This window comes from Neofelis nebulosa, chromosome 2 (assembly GCF_028018385.1).
Source record: "Neofelis nebulosa isolate mNeoNeb1 chromosome 2, mNeoNeb1.pri, whole genome shotgun sequence".
Taxonomy (NCBI): Eukaryota; Metazoa; Chordata; class Mammalia; order Carnivora; family Felidae; genus Neofelis; species Neofelis nebulosa.
In genome coordinates, this window is record NC_080783.1 from 66,441,617 (window position 1) to 66,456,708 (window position 15,092).

The 15,092-nt window shown below is 33.4% G+C and overlaps 1 protein-coding gene across 4 annotated transcripts in view; it reads left to right on the top strand.

Annotated features, from left to right (window-relative positions):
* Window positions 1–15,092, top strand: part of SCN7A (sodium voltage-gated channel alpha subunit 7) — an 80,137-nt gene that overhangs the window by 22,361 nt on the left and 42,684 nt on the right. For all 4 annotated transcript variants that reach the window (XM_058714995.1, XM_058715008.1, XM_058715001.1 and 1 more), the window contains exons 3-9: window positions 282–393; window positions 748–838; window positions 1,611–1,739; window positions 3,159–3,250; window positions 7,461–7,667; window positions 10,666–10,735; window positions 12,454–12,595. In XM_058714995.1, coding sequence (XP_058570978.1) covers window positions 282–393; window positions 748–838; window positions 1,611–1,739; window positions 3,159–3,250; window positions 7,461–7,667; window positions 10,666–10,735; window positions 12,454–12,595 — 843 coding nt within the window. The remainder of the gene's footprint in view (window positions 1–281; window positions 394–747; window positions 839–1,610; window positions 1,740–3,158; window positions 3,251–7,460; window positions 7,668–10,665; window positions 10,736–12,453; window positions 12,596–15,092) is intronic.

Below are 15,092 nucleotides of genomic sequence, written 5' to 3' on the forward strand. Positions count from 1 at the left end.
TCTTCCTTTTACACCATTTGACAGGAAAACTTGAGGCTTTGAGTGTGGCAAATGGCTTTCTTAAGTAGAACACTGGCAAAAGAAAAAGTGGTAGATAAACCTAAACATCAATGAAAATGTTTTTAAAAATTAGCCTTTCCATTTGATTTAGTCTCTAAAAGGATATCATAATATAAGAAAAGTGTTAACTGTTAGAATTCACGACTGAAAGGATCATTAGCAATATGTTGTGTAATGGATGAGATTATAGTTCCTAGTTGATGTTCTTTTTTGTTTTACAGACTTTCATAGTATTAAATAAAAAAAGAACAATCTTCAGATTCAGTGCCACTTGGTGTACATTTTCTCCTTTCAGTGTAACTAGAAGAACAACTATTAAGATTTTGGTTCATCCATATCCTTTTCTATTGGCTTTAGACTGTACTAATATCAGATGCAACTATTCTAGTCAAATATCACTGCAGTACTTTTCTCTTATGAATTAATATCTCATTTTGGGTCATATTGGAATCTGGATTGTAACTGCACTAAGTGTTCCATATTTGAAAATACATTTAAAATATATTTTCTAGCACACCCAACAGTAGTGAATATTAACAAATCTTAATCCTCCTGTTTTTCAATATGAATAGTATACTTTTTGACATTTAAGAAGCTATTTTATCTAATGTATATACATATAAGCAAATTATAGAGACGTATATTTCCAATATTATTTTTTATCCATTATTCCTTGACTGTAACCTACCTTTTTCCGACTGTTCATATTAATTAGTGTCCTGATTGACTGCATGTTTATGCCCATGACTGAGTTGCCAAAATGGGGCCCAGCATTACAGTAAGTCATATAATTTTATTATACATTATCTCATATACAATTATATTTTATATTTAACATATTGTATTACAGTATGTTATATACTATATATTTAACATTTCATAATTTACTATTTATATTTCATATATAATATTATAACATTCATTGTATATAATATAATATTTGTACATACAGCACAATTAGCAAATTAGTAAAAACACATGTGTCAATTAAACAATTTTAATGCTTTGGTGATAAGAATAGTTTGGGATGTGAATAGTGTGGCTTTCGTTGGACTACAGTGATGGAAAGACCCATTAAAATTTCTAGAGAAGAAGCCTTTCTACCTCTCAAACTTTAATTGTATTCTTAAAACTAACTGATTTTGGAAGGTAAATATAAAACTGATTCACCACAGAAATTCTTATATATGCACATAATAAAATTAGTTATTTCATACTCCATTATAATTCAGTTAATTATTGTGGGATTTCCAATATGGAATGAATTTGATACTTTTTATTTTCATTATTTTCCAAAATATGTATCAAGACTATAACCCTAGCTAGGGCTTGTTGAAAAGATTGATAGTCAAATTTCATGGTTAATGCTGTAAGACATAGCCCACCATAAAAGCCCTAACTAAAGCCCTACCCTATGGTTCAATGGGCTTATGCTTTTTTGTTACCTGGTTGGTTGGTAGATTGTTGACAAATAGTTATCACAGACATAGTATTGGAGCTGACAATGTATTATTCTCACTTTCAATGTCTATCTGAAAATTTTTCTGCAGGAATACTTTGCTTGGAATTTACACATTTGAAATACTTATAAAACTCATTGCAAGAGGCATCTGGGTAGAACCTTTTTATTTCTTTGGTGATCCATGGAACTGGCTCGATTTCAGTGTAACTTTGTTTGAGTGAGTATTTCTTTAAATTCCAAACATCTTAATAACTTGCTAAGCAAGTACTTTTCATGAAGAAACATTGAGATTGACAAAGTTTTCTGCTTGTAAAATTTCTGTGAACAAAAATATTTCATAAATTATAACCATAATGCATTCTCTCAGGCAGGCCCAACTGAACTAGCCCTCAGAATATGCAATGAAATGGAAGGAATGGGATATTATCTGTGTTTTCTATCTGAAGCAAAAACAACAGAGGTTGAATTTTGGAACTTTAAGTGATTATTTTCAGTGAGCAGAAAATCTCTTGGAGACTTATGAGACAATCCTAACAAATTTGATTTTATCTCCAACCTACATTTTATTTAGCTACATTGCTTGAGACCAATAAACATACTAGATATCAGAATAAGGTATTTTAAACACACATACACACACACTTCCAAGAGTGTTACATTAAATTCTAATGGTTGACATGAATACTCGTTTTTCAATGCTTTTGTTTAGTGTGTTCTGTTTTATGGCTAAGGAAATGATGACTGGCATCAAACTCCTATTAAAAATAACTTAAACTAATATTCTATTTTTACATTTGGGGTTGACTTTTTTAAAGAAACAAAAAGCATGTAATCAATGCTTGCCATGTTGTAAGCAATAAAAAAAATAGTAGCTAATATCACTGAAATTATTATCACTACTACTTCTATTACTGCTATTATTTCTGCTATTGCCATTGCTGGTAGCTAATACTTAGCCCCATGTGCCAGATGCTGTGCTATCCATTTCACATCATTCGCCTAGTTAATCCCCACAAAATGTTTTCGAATTAGGAAGTATTATTATACCCATTTTACTTTTGAGGAAACTGAGGCAAGAAAGAATCAGTAATTTTTCCATGTCACACAGCTAGTAAGTTGGGAGCCTGGATTTCTACACAAAGGACTCTGGCGACAGTCTGTGCCCTTGATCACTATATACCCTCCCTGCCTTCTGCTGTCATCAACACCATTATCACCATCATCATCACCATCGTGATCATCAAAACCCTAAGTGCTTAAAGTAAATCTCATTACTTAAAAAGCTATAGATTTTTCTTATTTTTAACCACCTTTCACTGACTAGATAACAAAATATTTATGAACATAATATAGAGTATTTGGTATGGAATTATGACTACTCACAGTGTCAATGGTTTATAAACTGTCACAATTTGTTTGTAGAGTAGTATTTACCTGGCTATCTCGCACTGTAGCAATCTTTTTCTTCCAATCAATAATATAAGTATTTGCAAAATAAAACAGTGAGAGCAAGGAAAATGTTTGCATATGTGCTTTTAAAAATAACTTTTAAATAGTAAAAGTAAAAAGTAAAAAGCCAAACATAAGCAATATAAACTCAACATGACTTCTAAATAACTCTAACTTAATTCCACAGGCATGTAACAAGGTACTTACCTCTAAACTTCATTCCAATATTTCAAATTACAAGAAATTTGAGAATTTTGAAAATTATTCCTTTAAACCAAGGTAAGAAATGGCATTTAGTCCTTGTCTTTATTTTGATTTATGTACTCCCCTGTATTAATTTGTACTCTCCTGTCATTGCTTGGAGAAATACTAAATTGACCAGTGTTTTGTCTTTAAAATCATGAATTATCTGATCTAGAAGTTTACTTCAGCCACTCCAGAAAAGGTAAAAAAAAATCACATTTATTTGAGTTGGGTTCAGTACTTATGATAACAAAATATAGACATTAATCAAAATATATTATATTCTACTTATTCATTGCATCTTGAGTATTCTTGCATCTTATAAAACTGTCTTTATACTTCTGAGAGAGATAGAAATCTATACAGATATCTAATCTGCTTTCTTTTCCTCACTACATCTAAAAATGAGTTGAAATGAACAAAATAATATAAAATAAGATAAATTCCATTTGGCTCGGAGTGCTTGGATAGGATGCATTCCACATGCCACAGAGTTCAAGGAGGTTCTGCTGAATAAGTAGAGCTGTGACCACGTTGATGGAAGATGCTGAGGACTAATTTACAGCTCCCATTTCTAAAGATCTCCTAGAGAAATCCACCTACACCTTCTAATTTGTGTTAAGAATGAATAAAAACAATCAGCTAGGAACAGCTCCGCTCAGTGTTGTTGGCCACTGAGTCAGAAGTCTGAAACAGGTGGACCAATAAACACAGAGGCAAATGTCATAATACCAAAAATTATATCTACAGATAATTTTTGTCCACTGCAAAACCATCAATAAGGCCAGATATATGTGTACAGTGTACTTGGAGTCCAGGCAGGGAAAAACAGCAAGAAGATTGAAGAATGTGGTGATGGGTGGTGTATGGCCCTGTGGATAAACTAAAACATTGATTTATGCACATTAAGTGGCTGAATTATATGATTTATGAATTCTAGCTCAATAAAGCTATTTAAGAAAAATGGCCTATGCATGGCAAATTCATCAAACCCGGGAAACAAGTAGCAGTGAGAGTTGCCCTGGTAGGAATTCCCACAATTCAAGCTCCCTTATGACTTTCCGCAAATTGCTAGAACATAAAATTGCATCACCTGAGTCTTCATCTTAGGCTCAGGATTAAAGATTATAGAACAAATCAGGTGAATCCAAGCTAATACAAGAAGAACATACTCACTGGAGTTAGAAACACATAGGCTGATAAAAACTGCTCATTTTTTCAAGGGAGAAAATAATCCAGGTGCATAATCAATACAGTGTATGAAAGTATTTTGTAATACAAAACGAGAAATATACTATTTAAGAGAATGAAAATAATCCTCTTTTTTCTTTAAAAAATATGCTCTAAGGAATAGGGGCTAGCATAAGAAATCATCTTTTTTTGTAGGCCTTCAGAAGAAAACCTAGACTTTTTGGAAGTCTCTACTTATGTCTTCTGCCCATTTCTCCCCTGGATTATTTGTTTTTTGGATGTTGAGAAGCTTTTTATCTTTTGCACAGTGAAGGAAACAATCAACAAAGCTAAAAGGCAACTGATGAATGGGAGAAAATATTGGCAAATGACATATCAGATAAAGGGTTAGTATCCAAAATCTATAAAATCTTATCAAACTCAACACACCAAAACCAGACAATCCAGTGAAGAATTGGGCAGAAGACATGAATAGATAGATACTTTTCCAAAGAGTCTAGGTTTTCTTCTGAAGCACTACAAGAAAGATGATTTCTTATGTACTACACTGTATGTTAACTAACTTGAATTTAAATGAATAAGTTAAAATTAAAAATTAAAAAAGGAGAAAACCTAGACTCAAGGGCAAGATGAAAATGAGATGATGAAATAGACAAATAAAAAGTAATAAAAACTATAATACCCTTTCAAAAAAAAGTGATAAAAACTATAATACCCTTGGTGAATAAATATCTAATGGTAATAGAAGCATTAGAATATGGTATTATCAGGGCACCTGGGTGGCTCAGTTGGTTAAAGATCAGGCTCCTGACTTCTGCTTGGGTCATGATCTCATGGTTCATGGGTTGGAGCCCCACATAAGGCTCCACCTGGAGCTCTCTCCCTCTCTCTCTCTCTCTCTATCCTCAGCTTTCTCTCTCTCTGAAAACAACATAAAAAAATTAATAAAAATATAAATAAATAAATAAATAAATAAAAAAGAATTGCACATAGCAAAAAAAAAATTAATAGTATAATTCCAAGTGGCAAAAAAAGGCTATAAATAAGTATTTCTGGATGATAGAAATTATAATTTGTTTATTTAATCTAGATATCTCATTTCTTTTAAACCATAGGAATAACTTTTTTTTAACCCTATCCTAAGACATTAAAGAAACCCAATCATCCAACAAGGCCATTAAAAAAGATTTTCAGGAGCACCTGGGTGACTCAGTTGGTTAAGCATCTGACTTTGGCTCATGGTTCATGAGGTCTAGCCCCAGGTCAAGGTCTGTGCTGACAGCTCAGAGCCTGGAGCCTGCTTTGGATTCTGTGTCTCCCTCTTTATCTGCCCCTCCCCTGTTCTCACTCTGCCTCTCTTTCACTCTCTCTCTCTCTCTCAAAAATAAACATTAAAAAATTTCTAAATAAAAAAATAGATTTTCAATTCTCACAATAATATATGAAACAGGTATTATTAACCCCATTTTAAAGCTAATAAAACGGAAACAGAAATATTGATAACATCGCAGAACTAGTATAGTCTTCTCCATTGTTGAGCTGAACAGTTATTAGGATCCTAAATATAAACAAACCAACAACAAATAAGAAGAGAGTAAGGGAAAAAAGAGAAGAAGGAAGGCAGGAAGACAGGCAGGAAGGAAAATACATAGTATTATCTATGAAGTACAATTACAGTGTTTTTGTTTTTTGTTTATGTTTTCAGAATTGAGCTTTGTTTAAAAAAAATTTTTTTTAATTGAAATGCAGTTGATGCACAATGTTACATCAATTTTAGTGTACAACATAGTGATTCTATCAGTCTGTTATGCTATCCTCACCACAACTGTAGCTACCATCTGTCAATATACAGTCCTATTACAATACCTTTGGCTATATTCCCCATGCTGTACCTTTCATCCCCATGACTTATTCATTCCATAACTGGAGGCCTGTACCTTCCATTCCTCTTTACTAATTTTGTCCATCTCCCAACCCCTTCCCCTCTTGCAACTGCCAGTCAGTTCTCTTTATTTATGAGTCTGTTTATCCTTTTTGTTAATTTGTTCATTTGGTTTAGTTTTTAGATTCCACATATATGTGAAATCATATGGTGTTTGCCTTTTGCTGCCTGACTTACTTCACTTAACACAATACCCTCTAGATCTATCCATGTTGTAGCAAATGGCAAGATCTCATTCTTTTTTATGCCTGAATTACATTCTATCACATGTGTAAATGATATCTCTTTATCCATTCATCTATCAATGGACACTTAGGTTGCTTCCTGATCTTGGCTATTGTAAATAATGCTGCAATAAACATAGGGGTGCATGTATCTTTTTGGATTAGTGTTTTCTTTGGATAAATACCCAGCAGTGTAATTACTGGATTTTACTCTAGCTCTAGTTTTAATTTTTGGGGGGAAACTCCAATTTGCATTCCCACCAACAGTGCGTGAGATTTCTGGAGCAGGTTTTCTTTAATAAATAGAAAAATGAGTTCCTTAAATAAACTCAGCTTTAAGGCTGAATTCTTGATTAGTAAGTGTTCTGATGTAAATACAGCCTGCATATATCACCATTGTGTATTATTGTTCTTAATTAATTTCTTCATGTCCTACTTAATCAGTTCTAAAAATTGAATTCTTAGAAAGTTAATGAAAGAATAGTATAGAATACTGCTATTTCAAACTGTTTGTTTTGACAACATTTGTAATCCATTTTGATTTATAACTTCACACTTTTACTTATGCTTATAAATAATGGTGGTTGGTATGGAAAGCAGTAACCAAGAGAAAAAGTCTTGTTCTTTATAGTATAGGGAAACAAATAACTAATTTTAAAATTTGTGTCTGAATAATTTTTTATCAGGTGTAACAAATTAGCAATAAGATAGAAACCTCAAAGTTTGGACTTTTATTCATTTTATTTATTAGATATAGATAATGTATTTTAGATTATAAAATACAAAGCTGCTGATTTTAATGGGCTAGGCATTTGCCATGGAAGAATTTTGCTAATGCTGCTTTACTAAGATATTTTACTTTATCAAAAACAAACCTTTCTCTTTTTAGGTCTGAAGTCTTTTGTAGGAATCCTGACCCACTGCTTGAAGAAACTTACTGGTGTCATTATCCTAACTCTGTTTTTTCTGAGTGTATTTTCTCTGATTGGCATGGGGCTCTTCATGGGCAATCTGAAGCATAAGTGTTTGCGATGGCCCCAAGAAAATGAAACTGTAACCCTGCACAACAGAACTGAAAATCCATATTATATTCGAGGTAAGAATCACTTGCCATCCGCATCAAAAAAATTAGAACTTTTCTTAAAGGCCGAGCAGCCTTCACAGAAATGTTGGACACTCAACTTCAGAACAAACTTCTTGTAAAAGTTGTAACTATGCTCAAGTACATGCATCCCCTGCTTTTTGAAAGTTCACGTTTTGCCGCTTAGCTTTTACCAAAGCCCTACATGAGTACCTGTTTTCGCTAACAGAGGAAATCTGAAGAGGATTTTCACTTTTATGAAAATGACTAAAAGCAAAAATAGCATTCAGCATTTGTTTTGCAACAAGCCACCCTAGAGGTAGTGCACGGAGAGGAGTCTGGCCCCACCAAAGCTCCCTCCCCTAGAGCCACATTCAGCATCTCAACATCAAGCTGCCATAGCTTTGAATTATGTGTGTGAGCACCTGTGCCTTATTTCAGTTTATTTCGTGCATCTGTTAGCAAGATGTGTCCTAAAGTATCAGAAAAGCCTAAGAGAGGTTATTTTGGATGCCTGGCCATGCTCACAAACTTTTCCCTATAAACTAATGGTAATTGTTTCTTTATGCCATTTCCATTTACAAAAAGTTTTATTAGGAATGTTCTGCTTTTGGATAGCGGGGGAAACCTATACTGATATGGATCAGTTTCATTTATGAGGATTGCAAAGTTCCAATCTTCAGACAGTTCAATAAGGGAAACCTATGTTTGGAATTGCTAAGTTTTGTAAATTTTATCCTTTAAAAAATAAATATAACCAAAGTCTTACTTTAAATTTCATCAAAGTAGAATCCTCACAATACTACCTTTATTTAATAAAGTTTTTTGAAGTATAAATTTACGTTTACTCATTAGCAATTTTAAAGTGACCTTATAAATTAAAAAATGGCCTGCATTATAGAAATTCTTTCTATTCTTGGATTTCAATTACTGCTGATCATTTTAAATGCTTTGGGTCATCCTTTGGTAAGTATTAAACATATTTTAGGCTAATAGTAATAATGCCAAAATAAATATTGCTTGGCTTTTATATGTAAGTAATTCATATGCCTGATCACATATCTTTGCCATAATCCTGCAGAGAAGTGAATGACCCCTGTTACAAACAGAAAAATGGAAGTTCAGAGAAATTCAGTGAGTGTTCCAGCATATTATTACTATTCATTGATTAAAACTAGGATTCTAACCATGATCAATCTGGCTTTCTTTTTTTTTTTTTTTTTAATTTTTTTTTAACATTTTATTTATTTTTGAGACAGAGAGAGACAGAGCATGAACGGGGGAGGGGCAGAGAGAGAGGGAGACACAGAATCGGAAGCAGGCTCCAGGCTCTGAGCCATCAGCCCAGAGCCCGATGCAGGGCTCGAACTCACGGACCGCGAGATCATGACCTGAGCTGAAGTCGGACGCCCAACCGACTGAGCCACCCAGGCGCCCCTCAATCTGGCTTTCAAATCCATGCCCTCTCCATCAGGCTGTACTCTCCTATTGGATTTTTTGCTCATATTAAAATTATTGGGTCCTTTTTGATAGTATTTAGAAAAAAATAAAAGTGTATTTTTAAACTAATAAAAATAAAATGTTGAATTTTTTGTAGTCCCTCTGCATGACTTTTATTTGTATTTGGATATATTAAGTCACAAAACAAATCTGAATAAATTTTACTCTCTGGCTTACCCCATAATATCATTATGATTCAAGTCATATAAAATTATTGGTATATGAATATGTGAAATGTTTCCTTATTATATGTGTCTATTCTATGGTGTTGATTCTAGTGGTAAAACAACAGAAAATGGATATTAAATCTTAGATTCCAGTTGAAATACTCTTTGGTTTCTTTAGTTATAACAAAATATGCAAATTATATAAAAATAAACAGTATTTACTACTTTACTGGTTATTGCTAGGAAAACAAATCCAGGCTCATCTTAGCATAATAGTATATGATAAAGAAATCACTTTTTAAAAATTACCACTTTAAAATTTGTCCAATTATAGTCATTCCATCTCCTCTAAAAACATGTTAGAATGCTAAAAATATTATATGTGTAAAATGTTATTTAACCTAATTGCCATGTCATAGTCCTTGCACTTAGAAGAGTATTTGGGACTGCCCACTTCTACTAACGTCAAATTTCATTTGGTTTTTGACTGCCATTTAAAAGGTTTGATCAATGGTTCCTAACTATGATTTAAAAATTCTTCTAAAATTATTTTAGTCAACAAGTTAAATTGACATTATTTGAGATTGGAGTAATTCAATCGTGTGTGTGTATATGTATACATGTATATGTATACACGTATATGTATATAATTTTACATACACACTCATACAATCAGGACAGATCTCATGTGTTCTTCTCTGTGATTAAAATTCAGAACCTAAAATCAATGCTCCTAAGCATGCATGTTCCCATCCCTGGTAGCTCATATCTAAAAACACAATTTACATTTTGAATTACAGCACATTAAGGATACCTGAATAACTTGTATGGGCTAAGATTCAGATTAACTTAAACTGTGATTAGAACTGGTGACATCAGGCACTGGTTACTGGCACTGGATACTCAGTGTAGAAAAATAAGCTTCAGAGTGGGAAGAGAATGGCAGTTGAACCCAAAGGCAGAAATATGGTCTTTTGTGAAGGAAGATCATTTAGGAATAAGCCCTGTAAGAAAAGGTCCTCAGCTTTCAAACACTTCAGTCTTGGGAATTTTTCCTTCACAGGTCCTGTCATACCTGACTGGTTATACTCATTATAAAAGGGATTCTCCTCTTTGTATGCTGAGCTGTTATTTTTGGGGCAGTGACGTATGTGGATTTCCAGAGGTCTCTTGGCCTCTTCATCACATGCTAGGGATGTGTAGGGTTTTGCAGATTTTTTTTTTATAAAGGCCTTCCTTTTCACTATAGCAAGGAATGTTCCTCTTCTATGCAGATATAGACGGATATCAGATGTGCTGTTTGTTCAAAATTAGATACAGAATATAATTTCTTTCCTATTTTTCAGAAACAGAAAATTTTTATTATTTGGAAGGAGAAATATATGCTCTTCTTTGTGGCAACAGAACAGATGCTGGGTAAGTGGTGTTAATGTTCTTGTATCAAGTCAGTATCATTGATCCATAGTATTTATTGAATGGTTATTGCTTTGGCTTATTTTTCTCATCTAATAACATTATCTCATTTTATCACTAAAACCATGCTGAGAAGTATACAACATGGAATACTATTAATCTGATTTTACAGGAAAAAGCAATAAACAGACTAGTTAAATGATTTATTCAAGGTCAAGAAGTTAGTAAGTGGCAGGTCTGAGGTCTGATCTTCTGTTTTCAGTATGCCCCAGAGCTAGTAGGAATTATCAAGAAAGATGGTATAATCTTTTCTTTGGCTAGAAGCCTTTGAAGAGAAGAAATATGAAAGATGCACTATATTTCATTTATTTTATGGTTTGTATATCTTTTATGACTATAACTTACATTCATAAAAAGTTTATTCCTCTAAAAAAACAGTACTTACAAGTAACTCTTCAGTGATATGACAAGACTCTCAAGTCTTATTGTCCTATAATTTCAAATGAAGAGAAAAGAAAGTAGAAATGCAGTGCTTCTCAGCAGTACTAGCACTCCTATAATTCTTTATGTTACTTTCCTCAACTGGAAATGATCGGATGCCCTTCTGTAGGCTCAGCTCTTTCTTTGGCTCTGGGGTCCAAATTAACAAATATCATATGGGGGTAGAGGGGCATGAGTTATGTAGTTTCTATATTCAGGTGATTAAGACATTTTGTTGCTTGTTCAACTCTTTTCCCAACTACTGCCAGGCTTCAATTCTATTCTCAAGTCCATTTTGTGAACCCATCTCACAGTGTCTGCCACACCACACTCCAGATAACCCTTTTCATGGACATCTCAACTCAGATATGACCTGAAATGCTTGTTGAAAATAGCTTGTCATAAACAATCAGAATCACATTGATGTATTTCAAGATCAGAGGAGAAAGTCATGCAGTGTTTTCACCTGTAGCCACCATACCTTGCTGCATCGTAAACTATCCCAAAAGTTAGTGCCTTAAGACAAGAACAAAAATCTATTTGTTCAGATTCCGTGGGTTAGCAGTTTAGCAAGCCTCAGTGCGTGAGTACATTTTAAACCTCTCTTTGCATCATATTTGTTAACTATTAACAAAAGTCCAAAACAATGATGGCCAATGCCAGAATGACATTGGAGGAAAGTACACAAGGGTGTCGATAGAGGGAAGCATGATTTATCGGGCCACTACTGTAATAGCCGTCCCCAGTACCCAAGCCCCCAAAAGACAAAAGCATGAAGACTCCAGGAGAGGAGATGAGATAAATCTTTAATCTGATCTTTGTACCAACATGCAAGTACTGTTTATAAATTGTCTATGTGATAAGTGTTTTCTCACCCTTAAATAATAGTATCTGAGGGCTTGAGGTGAGAGCATTTGAAAATTAAACCCTCAGCCACTGCAATTTTGCTTTTAGCACTGTTATTTTCCATCACTTTGATATTGGGTAGGAAAGAAATTTTTAACAAGACGTTGGGCAAAAGACCATTTGTGAGCCCCTTTTTCCTTTTAGCTTATCACTTATGTTAACTTAATATCGACCTCTTTGGAGCTTTTTCACTGGGAATTATTTAGGAGAAGACTACTCCCTGTGGAAGAAAGAGCCCTTTATTATTCATGGGTGGATGTTCTGTACTTATGATTTGGCCATAATCTGAAAGTCGCTTAAGAGTAAGCAGTTTTTCTTTTCTTTGTCTTCTTTAGTCAGTGTCCTGAAGGATATGTGTGTGTGAAAGCTGGCACAAATCCTGATTATGGCTTCACAAATTTTGACAGTTTTGGCTGGGCATTACTTGCCCTGTTTCGGTTAATGACGCAAGATTACCCTGAAGCACTTTACCACCAGGTAAGAATGGAGAGAATATGCACTGCACATAAAAATGGTGTCATGCCCCTCCCTTCTAAAATAATGGTCTAATGTAACACGGTTTATTAAATTTTTATGAGGAAAAGAATTTGAAGACAGAAAAGAGAATCAGAATTACTGAATATCAAACTATATGCTAATGCTGAACCCAAGTCTGTGCCCTTATGCATATTACATTTAATCTTTGAAACAATCTTGCAAGACCAATATATATATGCTTTTTATATGAAGACACTAAGATCAGAGTGGTTGGGTAACCTCTCCAAACTTACAGAATATTTTGTATCTTCCAGAAATCACAGTCCTGCTCTGTGATATCATTCATTTGATATTAACTAAGTAAATGACATTTCTAAGTACTAATTCTTCAGTCAAAAAATTTAAACCAATGAGGTTACCATGTATTAAGAACTGTTTTTACTCAATGCCTACAATGTACTATCTTACTCTAATTCTTCTATTTCTTCTCATTCCCTTTTAATATTTAATCATGTTCTTATTATAACAGAAAGCTTGCTGTTATAAGACTTGAAATCCAAACTGTTGAGGGTCTCTCTTCGTAACTGATGATTTGTGTGCCATAGTTTCTCAGAAAGATATAATACTCATTTGAAGGGAGATTCAATGTCTCTTTTAAGAGAAGTTTCATCACAGTAGAATATGCAATGTTAGTTTAGCAGCATAGTTAATATCAAAGCCTATTAGGTAAAACAAATAAATTACTTCAAATTTCCAAAGTACTTACAGTTGAAGGAGAATACTCTTTTTTAAAACATGCACATACATCCCCTCGTTTTATGACTGGATAGATAAATTATGTTGTGTGTGTGTACAAGTCATTAATAATGATAACACTTTTAGCACAAAGGTTCTTACTGTGTTACATTATTAAATGAAAACCAAGTAAAAACAAACACACATACAGCACAATTATATTTCTAATAACAGACATATATGAAAATATTAAAATGACTTTTTAAAATGCAAATTGTTTTTCTCATTTTGTAAGGTATTTATTTATATTGTTACTTTCCAGACTTTTTGACACGTATCAATGCCTCCTCCACAACACTAAGAACTTATTTCTGAAATAATCTTATCATGTTATCCTACTTCTAATCAGAGGTTTCCACATTCCTATGAGATGAAGTTCAAAGTCCAAATGCAAGGTCTGTGGTGACCTTCAAGATCTTGTTTTTGCATACTTCTGCAGATTTATTTCCTAACAATATCTCAATATGTACTCTTTGCTTTGAGTATAAAAAAGGCTTGCTGTTTCCTAAGTGAGCTTTTCCCCATAATTTCTTGTTTCAATGTATGTTGTACCCTCAGCCTAAATTCAAGTTTCTTTCTATATTCAGTCTCATGCCTTAAATTCATACCTCAAAGCCAAAAGAAATCTTGAGCTTTTCCCCAAGCCCTCCTTTCTGAGCCAAGGAAATCCTACACCAGAATTCCATGGCACCCTATAATTCCCTCTAATTGTGGTTATTTTAATTACTTGTTCAGCAGTTTCTTCCATTAGGAGATATACTACCTAAAAAGAAGTATTTTGTCTTATTTTAATTTTTATGGCTCAGCATCACATAGAAATGCTTGATGAAATTTAAATAAATAAATAAATAAATAAATAAATAAATAAAGTGAATACTTATGGATTGTATCAATTTATATAATAATAAATGTTTTGTCTTTTTTGGTTATAGCCCTCAAAGTATGTTTTCTAATGTTCTGGTTAGCATTGTTCTAAAGGAAATGCTTTCCCACTACCAGTGAAATGAAAAATTAGTCTGGGAGTACCCTAGTGGAGTACACATAGGACTTTCATCAATATTGCACTCTACTGAGTAGCATAGATAAGGTTCACTTTGATTTGGACTGGGTATTCGCTCTCAGCACTGCCCCAAACCGAATTGACATGGCTAGGGAAATTCAGCTACTATCCCCAAAGAAAACATCTCATATTTTGGAGAATACAATTCTCCATTCATCAGATATTTATTTGATCCAAGCACTCTTTGATATACCATGGGTACAGAAATGAACAAAACAAATGTGAGTCCTTATAGACATAAACATAACGCTATGTTTAACAATGTGTTCTCTCCATAGGCTATGTACATCTTCACATGCACTGTTTCATTTGATTTTCATAACAAACCTATGCTTTAGGGGCTATAATTAGCCCCAACTTCAAACTAAAATATAGTAAAACTAGAATACGTATACTTTTCCATCATAATAAGAGTTTATATTTATACTTTTATCCTCCACCAGTTTCAAATAGTAGAAAGAGCAAAAACTTTGAGTTCAGGCATTCCTCCATAGCTGTGAGATCTTTGGCAAATCATTTTGCCTCATTTTCATCTTTTTTATGCATATTGAAATAATAGTAAATACCACGTAAGTGTGTTGCATAGAATTAATGAGATAATAAAGTATTTATTAATGTGTATGGCCTGCAGTATATCCCACA